This window comes from Chionomys nivalis, chromosome 8, assembly GCF_950005125.1.
Source record: "Chionomys nivalis chromosome 8, mChiNiv1.1, whole genome shotgun sequence".
Lineage (NCBI taxonomy): Eukaryota > Metazoa > Chordata > Mammalia > Rodentia > Cricetidae > Chionomys > Chionomys nivalis.
In genome coordinates this window covers 73,326,881-73,342,116 of record NC_080093.1, presented here as the reverse complement: position 1 = coordinate 73,342,116, position 15,236 = coordinate 73,326,881, and the positions used below count along the sequence as shown (strand labels likewise).

The 15,236-nt window shown below is 43.5% G+C and overlaps 1 protein-coding gene across 3 annotated transcripts in view; it reads left to right on the top strand.

Annotated features, from left to right (window-relative positions):
- Positions 1-15,032, top strand: part of Lcmt1 (leucine carboxyl methyltransferase 1) — a 79,344-nt gene extending 64,312 nt beyond the window's left edge. For 2 of the 3 annotated variants that reach the window (XM_057779955.1, XM_057779957.1), the window contains exons 10-11: positions 1,534-1,631; positions 3,453-3,681. In XM_057779955.1, coding sequence (XP_057635938.1) covers positions 1,534-1,631; positions 3,453-3,475 — 121 coding nt within the window. In that variant the 3' untranslated portion in view covers positions 3,476-3,681. Of the gene's footprint in view, positions 1-1,533; positions 1,632-3,452; positions 3,682-14,424 lie in introns of those variants that run through there. The other variant, XM_057779956.1, reaches the window with a different exon arrangement.
- The last annotated feature ends 204 nt before the right edge of the window (positions 15,033-15,236 follow it).

Genomic DNA, 15,236 nt, shown 5'->3' with positions numbered 1-15,236 from the left:
TAATAAATCTTATTTTAAATTTATCTTTTTTTTTTTATTTTTGAGCCCTTCTCAGCTTTCCCATGGCTGGTACATCATACTTCTATTTTTTTCTATTGTTTTTATTGAGCTATACATTTTCTCTGCTCTTCTCCCTTCCTTCCCTCCCCCTTCTACTCTCTCCCATGACCCCCACACTCCCAATTTACTCAGAAGATCTTGTCTTTTTCTCCTTCCTATAAGATCCATGTATGTCTCTCTTGGGTTCTCTTTGTTGTCTAGGTTCTTTGGGGTTGTGGACTGTAGGCTGGTTTTTCTTTGCTTTATGTCTAAAAGCCACTTATGAGTGAGTACATATGATATTTGTCTTTCTGGGTCTGGGTTACCTCATTCAATATTTTTTTTTCTAGATCCATCCATTTGCCTGAAAATTTTCAAGATGTCAAAATTTCAAGTATTCCATTGTGTAAATTACCACATTTTCTTTATTCATTCTTTGGTCAAGGGGCATTTAGGTTGTTTTCAGGTTCTGACTATGACAAACAATGCTTCTATGAACATAGTTGAGCACATGTCCTTGTGGTATGATTGAGTGTCCTTTGAGTATATACTCAAAAGTGGTATTGCTCAGTCTTGAGGTAGTTTATTTCCTAATTGTCTGAGTAATCGCCACACTGATTTCCAAAGCAGCTGTACCAGTTTGCATTCCCACCAACAATGGAGGAGTGTTCCCTTTACCTCACATCCTCTCCAGCATAAGTTGTCATCAGTGTTTTTTATCTTGGCCATTCTTACAGGTGTAAGATGGAATCTCAGAGTTGTTTTATTTGCATTCTCTGATAGCTAAGGATGTTGAACGTTTCCTTAAGTGTCCTTTGGCCATTTGAGATTCGTATTTTGAGACTTCTCTATTTAGGTCTGTACCCCTTTTTTTATTGGATTATTTGTTCTTTTGTTGTCAAGTTTCTTGAGTTCTTTGTACATTTTTTAGAGATTAGTCCTTTGTCCAATATGGGGTCGGTGAAGATCTTTTCCCATCCTGTAGGCTGCCGTTTTGTCTTGTTGACCATGTCCTTAGCTTTACAGAAGTGTCTCAGTCTCAGGAGGTCCCATTTATTAATTGTTGCTCTCAGTGTATGTGCTTCTGGGGTTATACTTAGGAAGTGGTCTCCTATGCCAATGCATTCAAGTGTACTTCCCACTTTCTCTTTTATGAGATTTAGTGTGATTGGTTTTATTTTGGTCTTTGATCCATTTGGACTTGAGTTTTGTGTATGGTGATACGTATGGATCTATTTGCATATGAGTGTTTTTGCCTGTGTGTGTGTGTGTGTGTGTGTGTGTGTGTGTGTGTGTACATGCAGTGTGTGCCTGGTATCCCCAGAGGCCAAAAGAGGGAACCAGATCCCCTGGAACTGGAGTTAAGTACAGTATGAGCCTCCATGTGAGTGGGTGCTGAAAATTGAACCTGGATCCTCTGGAAGAGCAGCAGGTGCCCTTTGGACTAGCTCTTCCTAACTGCGATCTCCATCTCCTGTTCTGACTTCTGCACAGAATAGAATCCCTCGAGTTCCTGGATGAGCTGGAGCTTCTGGAGCAGCTTATGCGGCATTACTGCCTCTGCTGGGCCACCCGTGGAGGCCAGGAACTCGGTAAGAGAGTGCCTCTGTCTGTCACCTAGGTCGGAGGCAGGACAGCCTTCTCCCAAGAATGAAAGGCGCACCAGGCGGTTGAGGTTCAGAGAACTAGAGAAACATGTATGCACACCCACAGAGTATCCAGAGAAGTTATCATTTGTTCTTCCAGGTTTTTATAGCACAGAATTAGGCAAACTCTCTAAACCACAAATCCTCAAACAGCTAGCCAGTCCTTGTCAGGCCTGCCATAGGATTTCTGCATTTGGGAAGGTTGAAAACCTTGAGAGTTTAAAGTAATAACCTTAATAAAAATAACCAGCATTTGCCCTTTCACCAGCTCATAGCCATGTTTGCTGGATACTAACACATGGATCGTTTGGTTTCTAAAAGACTCACTCAGCTTCCAGGGCAGTTTCTCCCTCCTCTCTCTAAGGTTGAGGCGTAGTTTCCTGACAGAGGCATGCAATACCTCGAAGCTCACGGAGGGACCTGAGCACCTGGCTCTCAGGTTTGGATCCAGCCTCCGCTGACTCCTGCCCCAGTTGTTCTTGCTTCCCAGGGCCTGGTTATTCCTGAGCAGAACAGCCTGGCAAGACCACATCAGATTCCAGGTCCCCAGTGCCTTACAGCTTCTCACAATGCGATCCGATGACAGCTGGCAGTCCAGCCTGCTTGGGCTCCACAGTTCAGCCTACAGAGTCCTTCCAACATGGTTTTGGGTGGAAATTCCTTTATTGTTGTGTTTTATATTAGAATCTCCTCCAATAATAAAGGAAATTGTAGTTGGAACTTGGGGAACTTGAAAAAGGTAGAGCACAGAAGCTCTGGTCTCAGGCAGCCTCTTAGTGATGCTTCCTCCGCTGTGTTCTGGATACTTTATTTATTTAAAAAATATATTTATACACACTCATATATAGTTTATTTATTTACCTTTTTTGTTTGATTCTTTGAGACTTGTAAAGCAGCCTGGCCTTAACCTTGGCATTCCTTTTACTTTGGCCTACCAGAATTACAGGTGTGCCCCTGGAACCTCGTACATGTGAAAGCAGAAAAACCATGAAGAGAGTGTGGCTCTTCCTTGGTCTACACCCTCTGCCCTTTTACTGAATTCTGATCTTATCTTCAGTAGAGCTGACTTTACATGTTCCTATAACTGGACTTCTGAGCTTTTCCAATTTCATCATGTGACATAAGCATTTTCTCCCTTGCCACCAAACTTCCTAAAGAACATAATTGCAATGAGTGTATTAAATTCTATCACAAGACTGTGTCTGAATGTATTTAAGCTTCCCAAGATTTGGGAACTGCAGGTTCCTAGCGGGTTTAAGTTACCTGTCATTAAACAGTGATGTTTTTGTCCCCCACCGCCTTTTTTGGTGTGCTTTGGGAAGGGGTCTGAAACCCAGGCTGGCCTCCCGCTCCAGTCTCCCGAGTGCTGTTTACAGATATGCACCAGCACACCCAGGTTGGGATAATAAACATTTTAATGTCAGAAGCTTCTTCAGTGTATCAGCACACAGTGAAGAACCAGCTCTGTGTTTGTTCAAAGGTCAGCAGTTAGCAGGTAGATTTTGGACATTTACTGCTGAGAGCCCATAAATTGTTATGGAATGCTTTCTTAATCCATTTTAAACCACCCATAAACAAAAGCTAGCTTGACCTCTCACTTTCTTTTGAAATCTCGTTTCACACAGGAAGAGTACGAGGTCCAGCAGCGAGCTGTGCTGGTGCCCAGGGCCAGCTCTTGAACACATAGAAGTGTCGTGCTTGCCCCCACCCCCTAGTTCCTTTACTCCGCCACAGGCATCTGACTGTGTCTGTGTTTCCTCCCCTTAGGTTTGAAGGAGATAACCTATTAATCTGTGAAGGTTCGTGCTGAGGTGGAAGTCCAAGTCTCCAGCTGAGGGAGTGCCCTGAGCCCCCTGAGAGATGGGTAGCGTCGTCTCTGTTGTGGGCCCTGTTGCATATCCAAAACCCTTGGTTAGAAAGGTGGTCACACCAGATCCTGCTCCTGTCACTATCATTGTTTAAATAAATCTCACTTGCCATTTGTCTGTGTGTCAGACTTGGCTGGCATCTGTTGACCTTCTTTGCTCTGTGGGATGGACCAGGGTTCACATCCATGGCAGCTAAAACCCAGGAGCCTGCATCTTACTTGGACCTTGGTTTGCCCTGTGAGTCAGAATCCATTTGGGAATTTACTCCTCCCTGTGCTCTTTATTGCGACACCTCATGGGCCCTGACCTTTGACCTGCCACAGATGCTGGAGCTCTTCTGTGGTATTGCTGCTGCCATGGCTGGGCTAGCCTGCTGCCTTGCCTCGTTCATTCCAGTTGCCGTGGCAGGTTGTGTAACTCCTCCTTACATACCCTGACTGCTTGGAACCTGTATACATGTCACCTTCTGCGGCAAATGGGCATTTGGCCAATGAGATTAAGATAAGGGTCTCAAAACAAGGTTGTTAGGGGTCATCTGGCGTTCTGATGCAATCACAAGCATCCACATCAGTCAGACAAGAAGACACAGCCAGACAGTAGACATTGACTGAAGGAGATTGCGGAGGGAGGGGTTTTGAGGATGGTGGGAAGGGCCAAAAGATAAGGAATATAAGCAATTTCTATAAGCTAAAAGAGACAAGGGGCTGGAGTGATGACTCAGGTTAAGAACACATACTGTTCTTACAGAGGAACCAAGTCCAGTTCCCAGCACCCATACTGGGTGGCTCCTGACTTACTCCAGCTCCAGGGGATCTGAAGTCCTCATTCTCTGTGGGCACCTGCACTCACCTGCACACACCCACACATGGGTGCATACATAATACATCACTAAAACTATTAAAAATTAAGTCTTTTAAAAGGCCGGGAGTCTCCAGAAAGATGCCCCCCATCCCCATACACCCTCAAAAACTTGACAGACTGAAGTTAACGGCTTTCTTCTTTCTGATCTCCAAAACCATAAGTAAATAAATGCGTGGTGTTTTTCAGGCTCTGGAGTTATGATAAGCCACAGCAATAGTAATGAGATTAATACGGTCATTATGCTGCAGATTAGGGCCCCACAGTTTAGGGGGGAAAAAAACTCCAGCCCTATGCTGGAGCTGCATGAATAGGCATGGCTGTGGGGAAGCTCCGGCATGGTCCTCAGCTGAGGTCACAGTTCCCTGTTCTACTTGGAACCAGTATTCCCTGGACACTCATCTGTGCTCCACCTGTGGTGTGCCTGTCATTGGAGTAGGTGTGTTTAGATAGCCTGAAAAGAAAGTGAATTGCCCAAGAGAAGGCTTTTTCTTTCAATCTCAGGACAGGAAGGTCTTGGGTTTGGAATGGTGTGTCTTATTTTCTTAAATATTCTTAACACAGTGTATATGGGAACCCTGGGGTCACAGTGGGAAGCTCAGTTTAGTGGAGCAAGTCTGTGATTTAATAAGATAAGGAATGGAATAAACATGAAGGCACATCATCACTGGTAAATGTGGGCATTGTTTTTGCTTGTTTTTGTAGCCTGTGATGGATCCCATAGGCTCATAGGGAAGTGGCACTATTAGGAGGTGGCCTTGCTGGAGTCGATGGTTTTAGTTGGAGGAAGTGTGTCACTAGGGGGTGGGCCTTGAGGCCTCAGATGCGCAAGCCACACCCAGAGTGGCATTCTCTTTGTGCTGTCTGCAGATCCAGATGTAGAACTCTCAGCTCCTTCTCCAGCACCATGTCTGCCTGCCTGCTGCCGTGCTTCCCATTGTGATGATAATGGACTAAACCTCTGAGCTGTAAGCCAGCCCCAATGAAATGTTTTCCTTTATAGGAGTTGCTGTAGTTATGGTGTCTCTTCAGAGCAGTAAAACCCAGACTAAGACATAGCATAGCTTTTTTCATTTTAATGTTTTAAGTACTTAGTTTTGAGGCCAAGTTCAAGTTCTCACTATATATATATATATACACTCTATATATATATGTATATTCTCACTATGTATATATATATACATCCCCCTAGCTGGCCTAGAACTGACTATATAGACCAGACTGCCCTTGAATTCACAGAGACCGGCCTGCCTCTGCCTTCTATATACATGCTGGAATTAAAGTTGTGCACCATCATGCAAGACTTTTTAAAATTTTAAGACCATAAATTTTAATGATATAAGATATTAAAGACAAACATTAAGAAATAAAATGTGATGACTCAATTCAGTTTTTTTGTTGGTTGGTTGGTTGGTTTGGTTTTTCTTTTATTTTTATTTATTTATTTTTCGTTTTCAGGACAGGGTTTCTCTGTAGCTTTGGAGCCTGTCCTGGAACTAGTTGTTATAGACCAGGCTGACTTCAAACTCACAGAGATCCGCCCGCCTCTGTCTCCCTAGTGCTGGGATTAAAGTTGTGCGCCACCATCGCCTGGCTTTAATTCACTTTTTAAAATACATCCATGGGGCAAAGGGGTTTCCACACCCTGATTTGCAGCTGTTCTGTCTTCTGAGAACTATTCTTCCAGTTGAATAAATGTGGGCAATGGAATGTGGCGATTGTCACAGATATGCTGTTTGCTAGCTCCTACACATCAAGTTCCCAAATGTAACATAAACGATGACATTCTGCACTTCTTATGAAGGCCTTTCTTCCAGCATGGCCAGAGGCAAATCGACATGGCATCTTTGTCCATTTAACTCTCAGTATATCTATGCCTCAGGCTCTGCAGCACCAGCATAAAAAAAGCTTTTTTCTTTTCTTGAGGCAACACCCAACTAATAGCACTGATACCAAAAGAAATAGGGCAAATCTGTAAGAACGGAGGCTCTGTAGGCAGCTAAACCTGCAAGCTTAGGAGAAAAGGCTACTCAGCTCCTTTTAGGGGCGGTGCCATGTACTCCATGAAGTAGGACTTTCAAACTCTTCAAATGTCTTTGAAATAAGATCTCATGTCCTGACTCCTTTTGAAAAGCAAGGTACAAATGACCAGGTATTAACAACAAAACTGAATGAAAATCAATTTTACATTTGTTGAAGCATGTATTTTGGAAAAAAAAAACTTTAAAATAATAGGTAATTCTCAGATATATTAATCATAGCTTTATATTTTAAACTTTGACTAATAAGGCTAAATCTGAATAGTATAATTTTCAGCCTTGAATATGGTGACCCTTCATGATATTCATCAGAAGCACGATGACAAAAGGAACATCGTCTTTTGGGAAACATCACATTAAGATGCATATTGTCCTGCTGTGGCAAATGTGGCTGTCCTGCCCTGCCAAGTGCTAGAGAAAGTATAACTAGGGTGCCGAGACTAAGAGATGAGCCGCTGCTAGGACCGGGCAAATATGATGCCTAAGATTTGTTTATCGTATATTCAGACATGGATTCTGTGAAGGAGCAATCTAAAGCCAAGAGGTAGCTGTTGCAGCCTTCCGTTCATCTTGAAGAGTTTAACAATCATTCAGGAAACAACTGTTCTGGTTTGAAAAGACTTTCATTTTTAAAGACTGTGTTTTTAGGGCTGTGTGAGTGTGTGTGGCGGTTAGAAGACAAACTTTAGAAGCTGGTTGTTTCCAGAGGGTACCAGGGATCAGGTGAGTCATCAGGCCTGGCATGGCAAGAGCTGGCATGGCAAGGACCTCCAGGTCCTCTCGCCAACTTGCCATCTGTTCACATGTGCATTTGTGTACTTCAGGAGTAGACACTCTGTTCTCCCCCTACCCCCACTGTAGGCTGGCTTCAGTCAGTGATGGGATGGGTAGGTCTTGTCTCCAGCCTTGGTCCTATCTCCCACCCAGACAGGACTTAGCTAAAAGTCAGGAGCCTAACATGTTCATTTTATTTCTTCTTTGCCAGTACTCCTCAAATTATTTCACAAAATAGATACAAATGGAACATTGCCTAATTCTTTCCATGAGGCCAAAGTTATACTGATGCCTAAACCACATAAAGACTCAATGAAGAAAGAGAATTACAGACCAATTTCCCTTATGAATATATATGCAAAAATTCTCAATACAATACTTGTAAACTGAATCTAAGAGCACATCATAATGATCATTCACCATAACCAAGTAAACTTCATCCCAGTCGTGCCAGAATGGTTCAACATACATAAATCAATAAACGTAATTCACCACATAAAATTACTAAAAGACAAAAACCATATGATCATCTCATGAAATGCAGAAAAGGCCCTTGACAAAATCCAACAGACCTTCGTGATAAAAGCCCTAGAAAGATTAGGGATACAGGGACACACCACAAAATAAAAGAAGCAATTTACAGCAAGCCCACACCCAACATCACCCTAAATGGACAGAAACCTAAAGCATTTCCACTGAAATCAGGAACAAGACAAAGTTGTCTATTCTCTCCATACCTATTTATATGACTATTTTTGGTTGTCAACTTGACTACATCTGGAATTAACTAAAACCCGAAATGGGACACACCTGTGAGAGATTTTTGCTTAAAGAGGGAAATTTGCTTAATTTCAGTTCCATCCTTTGAGATGGAAAGACGCATATTTAATCCAGACCTTTTGAGGTAGAACACCTGCCTTTAATCTGGGTCATGACTTCTGCTAGAAGCCTAGACAAGACTATGGAAAAAGAAGCTGCTTCTCCTTGCCTGCTTGCTCTTGCCCTTACTAGCAAGTTCATTTCTTCACTGGCATTTGAGCCTATTTCTTTCTTTTTTTTTTTTTTTTTTGGTTTTTCGAGACAGGGTTTCTCTGTGGTTTTGGAGCCTGTCCTGGAACTAGCTCTTGTAGACCAGGCTGGTCTCGAACTCACAAAGATCCACCTGCCTCTGCCTCCCCAGTGCTGGGATTAAAGGCCACCACCGCCCGGCCTTGAGCCTATTTCTTTGGGATTCCAGTGTATACTGAAGGCAAGCTGAGGCATTCAGCCTGGTAGACTGAACGACTACTGGATTTTTGGAACTTCCATTCACGGGCAGATGGGCAGCTATATAATCTATCATCTATCTATCTATCTATCTATCTATCTATCTATCTATCTTTCTATCTATCTTTCTATCTATCTTTCTATCTATTCTATCATCTCTGTTACTCTTGAGAACCCTGACTAATACAGTATAATGTCCGTACTACTATGTGTACCATGGTCCTGTAGCACCAGTACTATGTACTGGTGTACTATGATACTAGGCCTGTAGCATACCGCCTGCACCTGCACTATGGGATGGTTCGCTAGTCGGGCAGGGGCCTGGAGATCGAAGTACACACACATAGATAGAGACACGGGTCATCCTTGAAACAAGAATGCCAAGAATGCCAACTTTATTGTGTTCCAGGGCAGCTTTTATAGTGCCTTCCCTGACCAATGGCCACACCCTGGCTCTCAGGATTCTTCAGCTGAAAGCCACCAGAAACCACTCCCCCGTCATCAGGGTCTCATGCTCAGAGCAGCTGCAAAACAAGTTGTTTGGTCAGAGCAGCTGCAAGCATCGGAAAACAAGTTGTTTACTCCGGAGGCAGGGTCATAGAAAATTCAGGGTCTGATGGTCTGCAGTCCCCAACAATACAGCATCTTCAACAAGTAGTGATGCTCAAACTGGAGGGCTGCATGTAGGATAATGCAAATAGATCCATATTTATCACCCTACACAAAATGGAACTCCAAGTGGATCAAAGACCTCAACATGAGATAATTTGAATCTGACAGAAGAGAAAATGGGGACTAGGCTTCAAGTCATTGACACAGGAAAAGACTTTCTGTGAGAGAGAGAGAGAGAGAGAGAGGGAGAGGGAGAGAGAGAGAGAGAGAGAGAGAGAGAGAGAGAGAGAGAGAAATAGTTTTCTCCAAGAGTCTCCTGGGAATATAACGGTAGACCACATGCCCAGCAGTAAATGGCCAACACAAGGTGAGCTCAGGCATCTTCAGAGGTTCTTTGCCTCATAATGTTAGTCAGGGCGTTGCTTTTTCCCTTTTCTTGTCTTTCTTTCTTACAACTTTACAGTCCTTTGTGCATTTATTACGGCTTCAGGTTTTCTGGTTTTGTGGGATTCCTATGTGTACAAATGTGTATGTCTCTATGTCTATGTGTGTTTCTTGTATTTTTTTTCTTTGGCTGTTTTCTTTTCTGTTAGTTTTGTCCTATTCCAGTTTGTTTGTTTTGGTTTTATCTTATTTTATTATTATTCTTTAGATGCCTGTTTGTTTTTTAAGGAGAGATAGGAAAGGCATGACTTCAGATAGGAGGGGAGGTGGGGAAGATCTTGGTGGATTTGAGGAAGGAGAAACCATAATCTGAATATATTATATAAAAAATAAAATTTCAATAAAAGAAGAATGGGGAGGGGAAAACTATTTTTTGGTTTCTGTTTCTCCCTAAAAATATCCTTCCCAAGACCGTAAACAGATGTGTCTGTGTGGTGTTATGGGTGACTGAGAACAATGTCTAAAACCTTCTTAGAGGGGTGTTTTTCAAAGAGTCTGAGAAACTCTGCTTTACCCATTTCCAGCCCCTCACCCTTGTTCTGTACCCCCAACCCCATTACCCTACTTTTCCCACTTGGCCCCTGTCTTCACTGTAGTCTTTTGCTCTGTGTTAAGTGAGACCAGTGAGTAATTAGAAGCAGCAGTGTAGACACGGCACCGTTCACAGGGTAAAGATCACACTAATGCTCCAGTTTCAGTTATCTAAATCCTCTTAGTACAGTGCTGGGGTGGGAGTTCCAACCCTGGCTCTCCAGCGTGCCAGGTGAGCACTTTGCCACAGAGCTACGTACACAGCCCAGGAAGTGTTCTTTGCTTCGGCGAGGGAGGCTATGATAGAGGTGTCAGCTTGATTAAATTTTCACATAATAGTAGGCCACCATACCAATCAGTCTTCATTGTCAACCTGATGGAATTAGAATCTTTAAAAACCTGCACTCAGGGCTGGCGTGGTGTGATGCATGCCTTTAATCCTAGCACTGGGGAGGCAGAAGCAGGAGAATCTCTGGGAGTTCCGGGCTAACCTGGTCTACGTAGTGAGCTTCACCACGCATAGGGCTACTGAGTGTACTGACTGCTAGAGAGATCCTGTCTCAAAACAAGACAAACAGAAAGCTCTACACTCACGTTAGGGTTTTATTCTGCAGAACATAGGGGAGACCTTGGCGCATCCGCTCATTTTCTTCAACTGTATGGTGTTTCTTTTCTTAAGAATTTTTATTTTATGTGTATGAATGTTTTGTTTGTATATATGTAAATGCACCATATTCATCCAGTGCCCACAGTAGCCAGAAGAGGGCATCGGATCCTCTGGAGTTGAAGTTACAGGCACTGTGAACTTCCTGATGGGTGCTGGAAACTGAATCCAGAGTCTCTGCGAGATTAGTCGGTGGGTGCTCTTAATCACTGTGTCCTGTCGGCAGAGCCCTGTGTGGTGCTTCTTAATTGAGAGGTAACAGAAAGCAGTCAACAGTTGATAAGTTCTATGACTTCCCTTTTTTTAAATTTCATGCATAGCACTGCAGCAGATATCTCCGAAGCTGTCATGGGGAATTGAGAAATAGGGTCCTGTAATGGGGGAGGGTGTGGTTTCCATTCTAAAAGATGTTCCCCCTAACTTTCCCCCCCCCCCGATAAGTACGAGTTTTCCACTAAGGTGGTCTGAAAACATGTTTCTTTGTTTTTATCACCATGTAAAAATTACATTAAATACCAAGTTGTGTAAAGTGAGCATAGTGGTGCATGCCTGTAATCCTAGTACTCGGGAAGCAGAGGCAGAAGGAGCAGAGGTTCAAGATCATCTTCAGCTACGTAACGAGGCCAGTCTGGGTTACATGAGTCATGGAAGGGAGAGAGGGAGGAAAGGAAGGAAGAGAGGAAGGGAGGAAGGAAGGAAGGAAGGAAGGAAGGAAGGAAGGAAGGAAGGAAGGAAGGAAGGAAAAGGGAGGAAGGATAGATGGAAGAAGGGAGGGAAAGGGAAAAGGAAGAAAAAGAAGAAAATGCCCAACTGGTTGAAGAAAAAAGCACATACTGCTGCTCTTCCAGAGGACATGAGTTCAGTTCCCAGCATCCTTGTCAGGTGGCCCCCAGCAGCCTGTCACTCCAGCTCCAGGGGATCCAATGTCTCTGGCCTCCTCAGGCCACCACACTTACATGCAATACCTCCCCCTGGCCCCATAATTACATGTACATTTTAAAGTAAATATTTAATCTTTTTATTTTACCATTTTATTTATTTTGTGTCTATGGTGGGTGTGCATGTGGAGGTCAGAGGACAACTTTTGAGAGTTGGTTCTCTGCCTTTACCATGTGGGTCAAGGGACTGAGCTCAGGTAGTAAGGAAATCTTTCATTTATTTATGTATTTTTTATGTGCATTGATGTTTTACCATGGACGTTGGGTCCCCCAGAACTAGAGTTAAGATGGTTGTGAGCCACTATGTAGGTGCTGGGAATTGAACTCAGGACCTCTGGAACTTAACTGCTCAGTGCTCTTAACTGCTGAGCCATCTCTCCAGCTTAGTATTTATTTATTTTTCCATGCCAACCAAAGTTTCCCCTCCCTCCCCTCTACCCACCTCCATCCATTCCTCCTCCACTGTTTCTCTTCAGATGCAGGCAGGCCTCCCTTGAATATCAGCCTGTCCCAATCTCACCACTGGAAGTCTTGCCCCATTCTAGGAGATGGCCGGCTCAGGTGCTGGATCCTTCCTTGCTAGGAGTCTTCACTAGGGACACACTCTTAGATTCCTGGGGGTTTCCATTGCTCTGGGTTTCTAGCTCATCCGAGAGATGCCCCAGATTCCAGTTGTCTCTCCCAGTACTCTCTCCCTCCATCCTCACCACACCTAATCCGTTTCCATCCCTATTCCCCCTTCTATACCCTTCCCCCATCTACTGGCGATACCCATTCTATTTCCCCTTCACAGTGAGATTCATGCATCCTCAACTTGAGCCCCCTTTGTTACTTAGCTTCTCTGGGACTCTGGATTGTAGCATGTTGATCTTTTGTTTTACAGTTAATATCTGCTTACGAATGAATACATACTGTTTGTTTTTCTGGGTCTGGTTACCTCACTCAGGATAGTCTTTTCTAGTTCCATCAGTTTGCCAATAACCTTCCTAATGTCAGTGTTTTTAACAGCTGAGTGGTATTCCACTGTGTAAATGTACCACATTTTCTTTATCCATTCTTTGGTTGAGGGACATCTAGGTTGTTTCCAACTTCTGGCTGTTACAAATAGTGCAACAATGAACACAATTGTGCAAGTGTCCTTGTGGCACTGTGGACCATCCTTTGGGATTCCATCTCACACCTGTCAGAATGGCTAAGATCAGCGACAATTCTTTCCATTTGTGTTCCTCTAACCATGAACGAAGCTAAGATGTCATGAATGACACTGTGCAGCTTTTCAGGGTCATTAGTGACTTACACTTCTTTTTTTTTGTCTCACCTGATTAAAATCTGGGTTACCCTTAATAATGTATGGGGACTCTCCAAATTACAGAGTCAATTAGGCCTGCTTCCACTGTGTGCAAATATTATCCTGATTTCCTTTTATTGTTTGTTTTTGTGTGCTTTCATATGTTTTGCATTTGAAATGAAATTTGGGTTATCTTTCCATATCAGGCTTTCATTTTGAAATAATTACATATGGTGTGCATTTGTAAGAAAAGATTCAGAGAAAGCTTACGTAACCTTTACTCATTTCTCCTGGTGGTAACATTGTTCTGTTGGTTTGTTGAGATCAGATCTTTCTACATAGCCCAGGCTGGCCTCAAACTCACAATCTTCCTGCCTTGGCTTCTGGAGTGTCAGAACTGAGGAGGTATGCCATCACACTCAGCTCTTGACCAATGGTAATTTTGTTGTTGTTATTGCTTTTAGAATAGGTGTTACTATGTAGCCTGGCCGGCCTGGCACTTGCTATGTAGACGAGACTGGCCAAATTCACATAGACCTGCTCATCTCTGCCTCCTGAGTGAGAGCCACCTTGCCCGCTGGTAAAATAAGAAACTGTAGCACAATGGTACAGTCAGGACACAGACGATTTCCATTGTCCAATGATCCCTCCGGGTCTTCCTTATGGCCCCAACCATTCCTTTCCCATCACAGCTCCTCCTTAAACCATGACAATCACTAATTTCTCTCAATTGCTCCCGTTTTCTTCATGACTCCCTCGCCACAGGCCCTTGACCTCCTCTGATGTTCTCAAGAGCCTGTGGTTAGGGGGGTAATAAACTCTAGAGGGAGCTCCTACTGTCATTGTTTTGCTAAGTGGACATGTCCCATCCGCTTTCTAAATAGTTACCTTTCTAGCTATAAATTGGTGCTGTTCTCAGCATGCCTTAGAGCAACTTCCTTATCAGTGGGTGGTGATTAAGGCAGACACTCATAAGTGGTCAAAGTGCCACATCTGTCTGCCTGCCAACATGCTTTCCGCCGCGATGATCATGGTAACTACCACTGAAACTGTAAGCAAGTCCCCAAGTAAATGCTTTCTTTCATAAGATGCCTTGGTCTTGCTGTTTCTTCATAGACAACTAAGTCACTTGTCTCTCTCTGAGGAGCTATTGGTGGTTAGTAGGTGCTGGGGATAGAGGAATCCTTCCATTCAGTTGTGTAGCCACTGACAGTTCCCATGCTCCAATAAATAATCTCTTATACATGTTTCTGCAAGCACCCCCAATTAAACCTGGTGAGTTACAAGGATGCTTATGAAAGCAGAAGTGGGGCTTTGGAGGAATATGGGGCTCATCAGGAAGGGGGGTTAGAGTCAGTGATAGGGGTTAAAATGACCACAATTCATTATGTCTCTCTCTCTCTCTCTCTCTCTCTCTCTGTGTGTGTGTGTGTGTGTGTGTGTGTGTAATGTCAAAGAACTTTAAAAATGGTATAGGTAGGAGGTGTGGTGTCTGCAATCCCAGCACTCAAGAGCTGAGGCCAGAGGATCACAAGTGCAGGCCAGCGCGAGCTACCTGGGGAAACTGTCTCAAAGCAAAGCAACAAAGGAGGAGCTGCGAGGAGCCGGAGTCTGAATCACTAAACCTTCAACGTTAATGCAATCTTGTAATTATAACTAAAACACTAAATATCATTTTGCTGTGTTTTCCTAACTCTCGCTCTGTGGTGTGTAGGGTAGGTAAGAGGGCGCTAACACCACACACTACTGTGCATGGCATCCGTTTAGATTAACCTTCAGTAGAATTTAAAATACCTATTTTGTACCATTCAAAGATGCTGACTGTTGACAGACCACCATGTTCAGACACCTCTCTGTGCAAGCAGTCCCATATTGAATCTGCATTCAGTTTGCCTAAATGGAATCATATGGCGCCTTCTGTTTTATGAATTGGCTTCATTGTTATTTTGTTGCTTTCCTTCCTTTTGCCTTTCTCTCCCTGCCCCTCAGGACAGGCTCTTAAGTAGCTCACGCTAGCTCTGAAGTTATGATGTAGCTCCAGCAGGTTCTCCTGCCTCTGCCTCTCACTGTGGTGATTACAGATATGCTTCCACACATCTGGATTTATTTGTTTGTTTTCCAAATAGAGTCTCATTATGCAGCTCAGGCTGCTCTGAGATTCGCTATGTAGTCCAGGCTGGCTTTGAACTCATGATCCCCTTCCCTATACCTCCTAAGCTCATAGACTGTCTTTTTACTCCAAAATTGCTAAAATATGTAGAGATCAAAG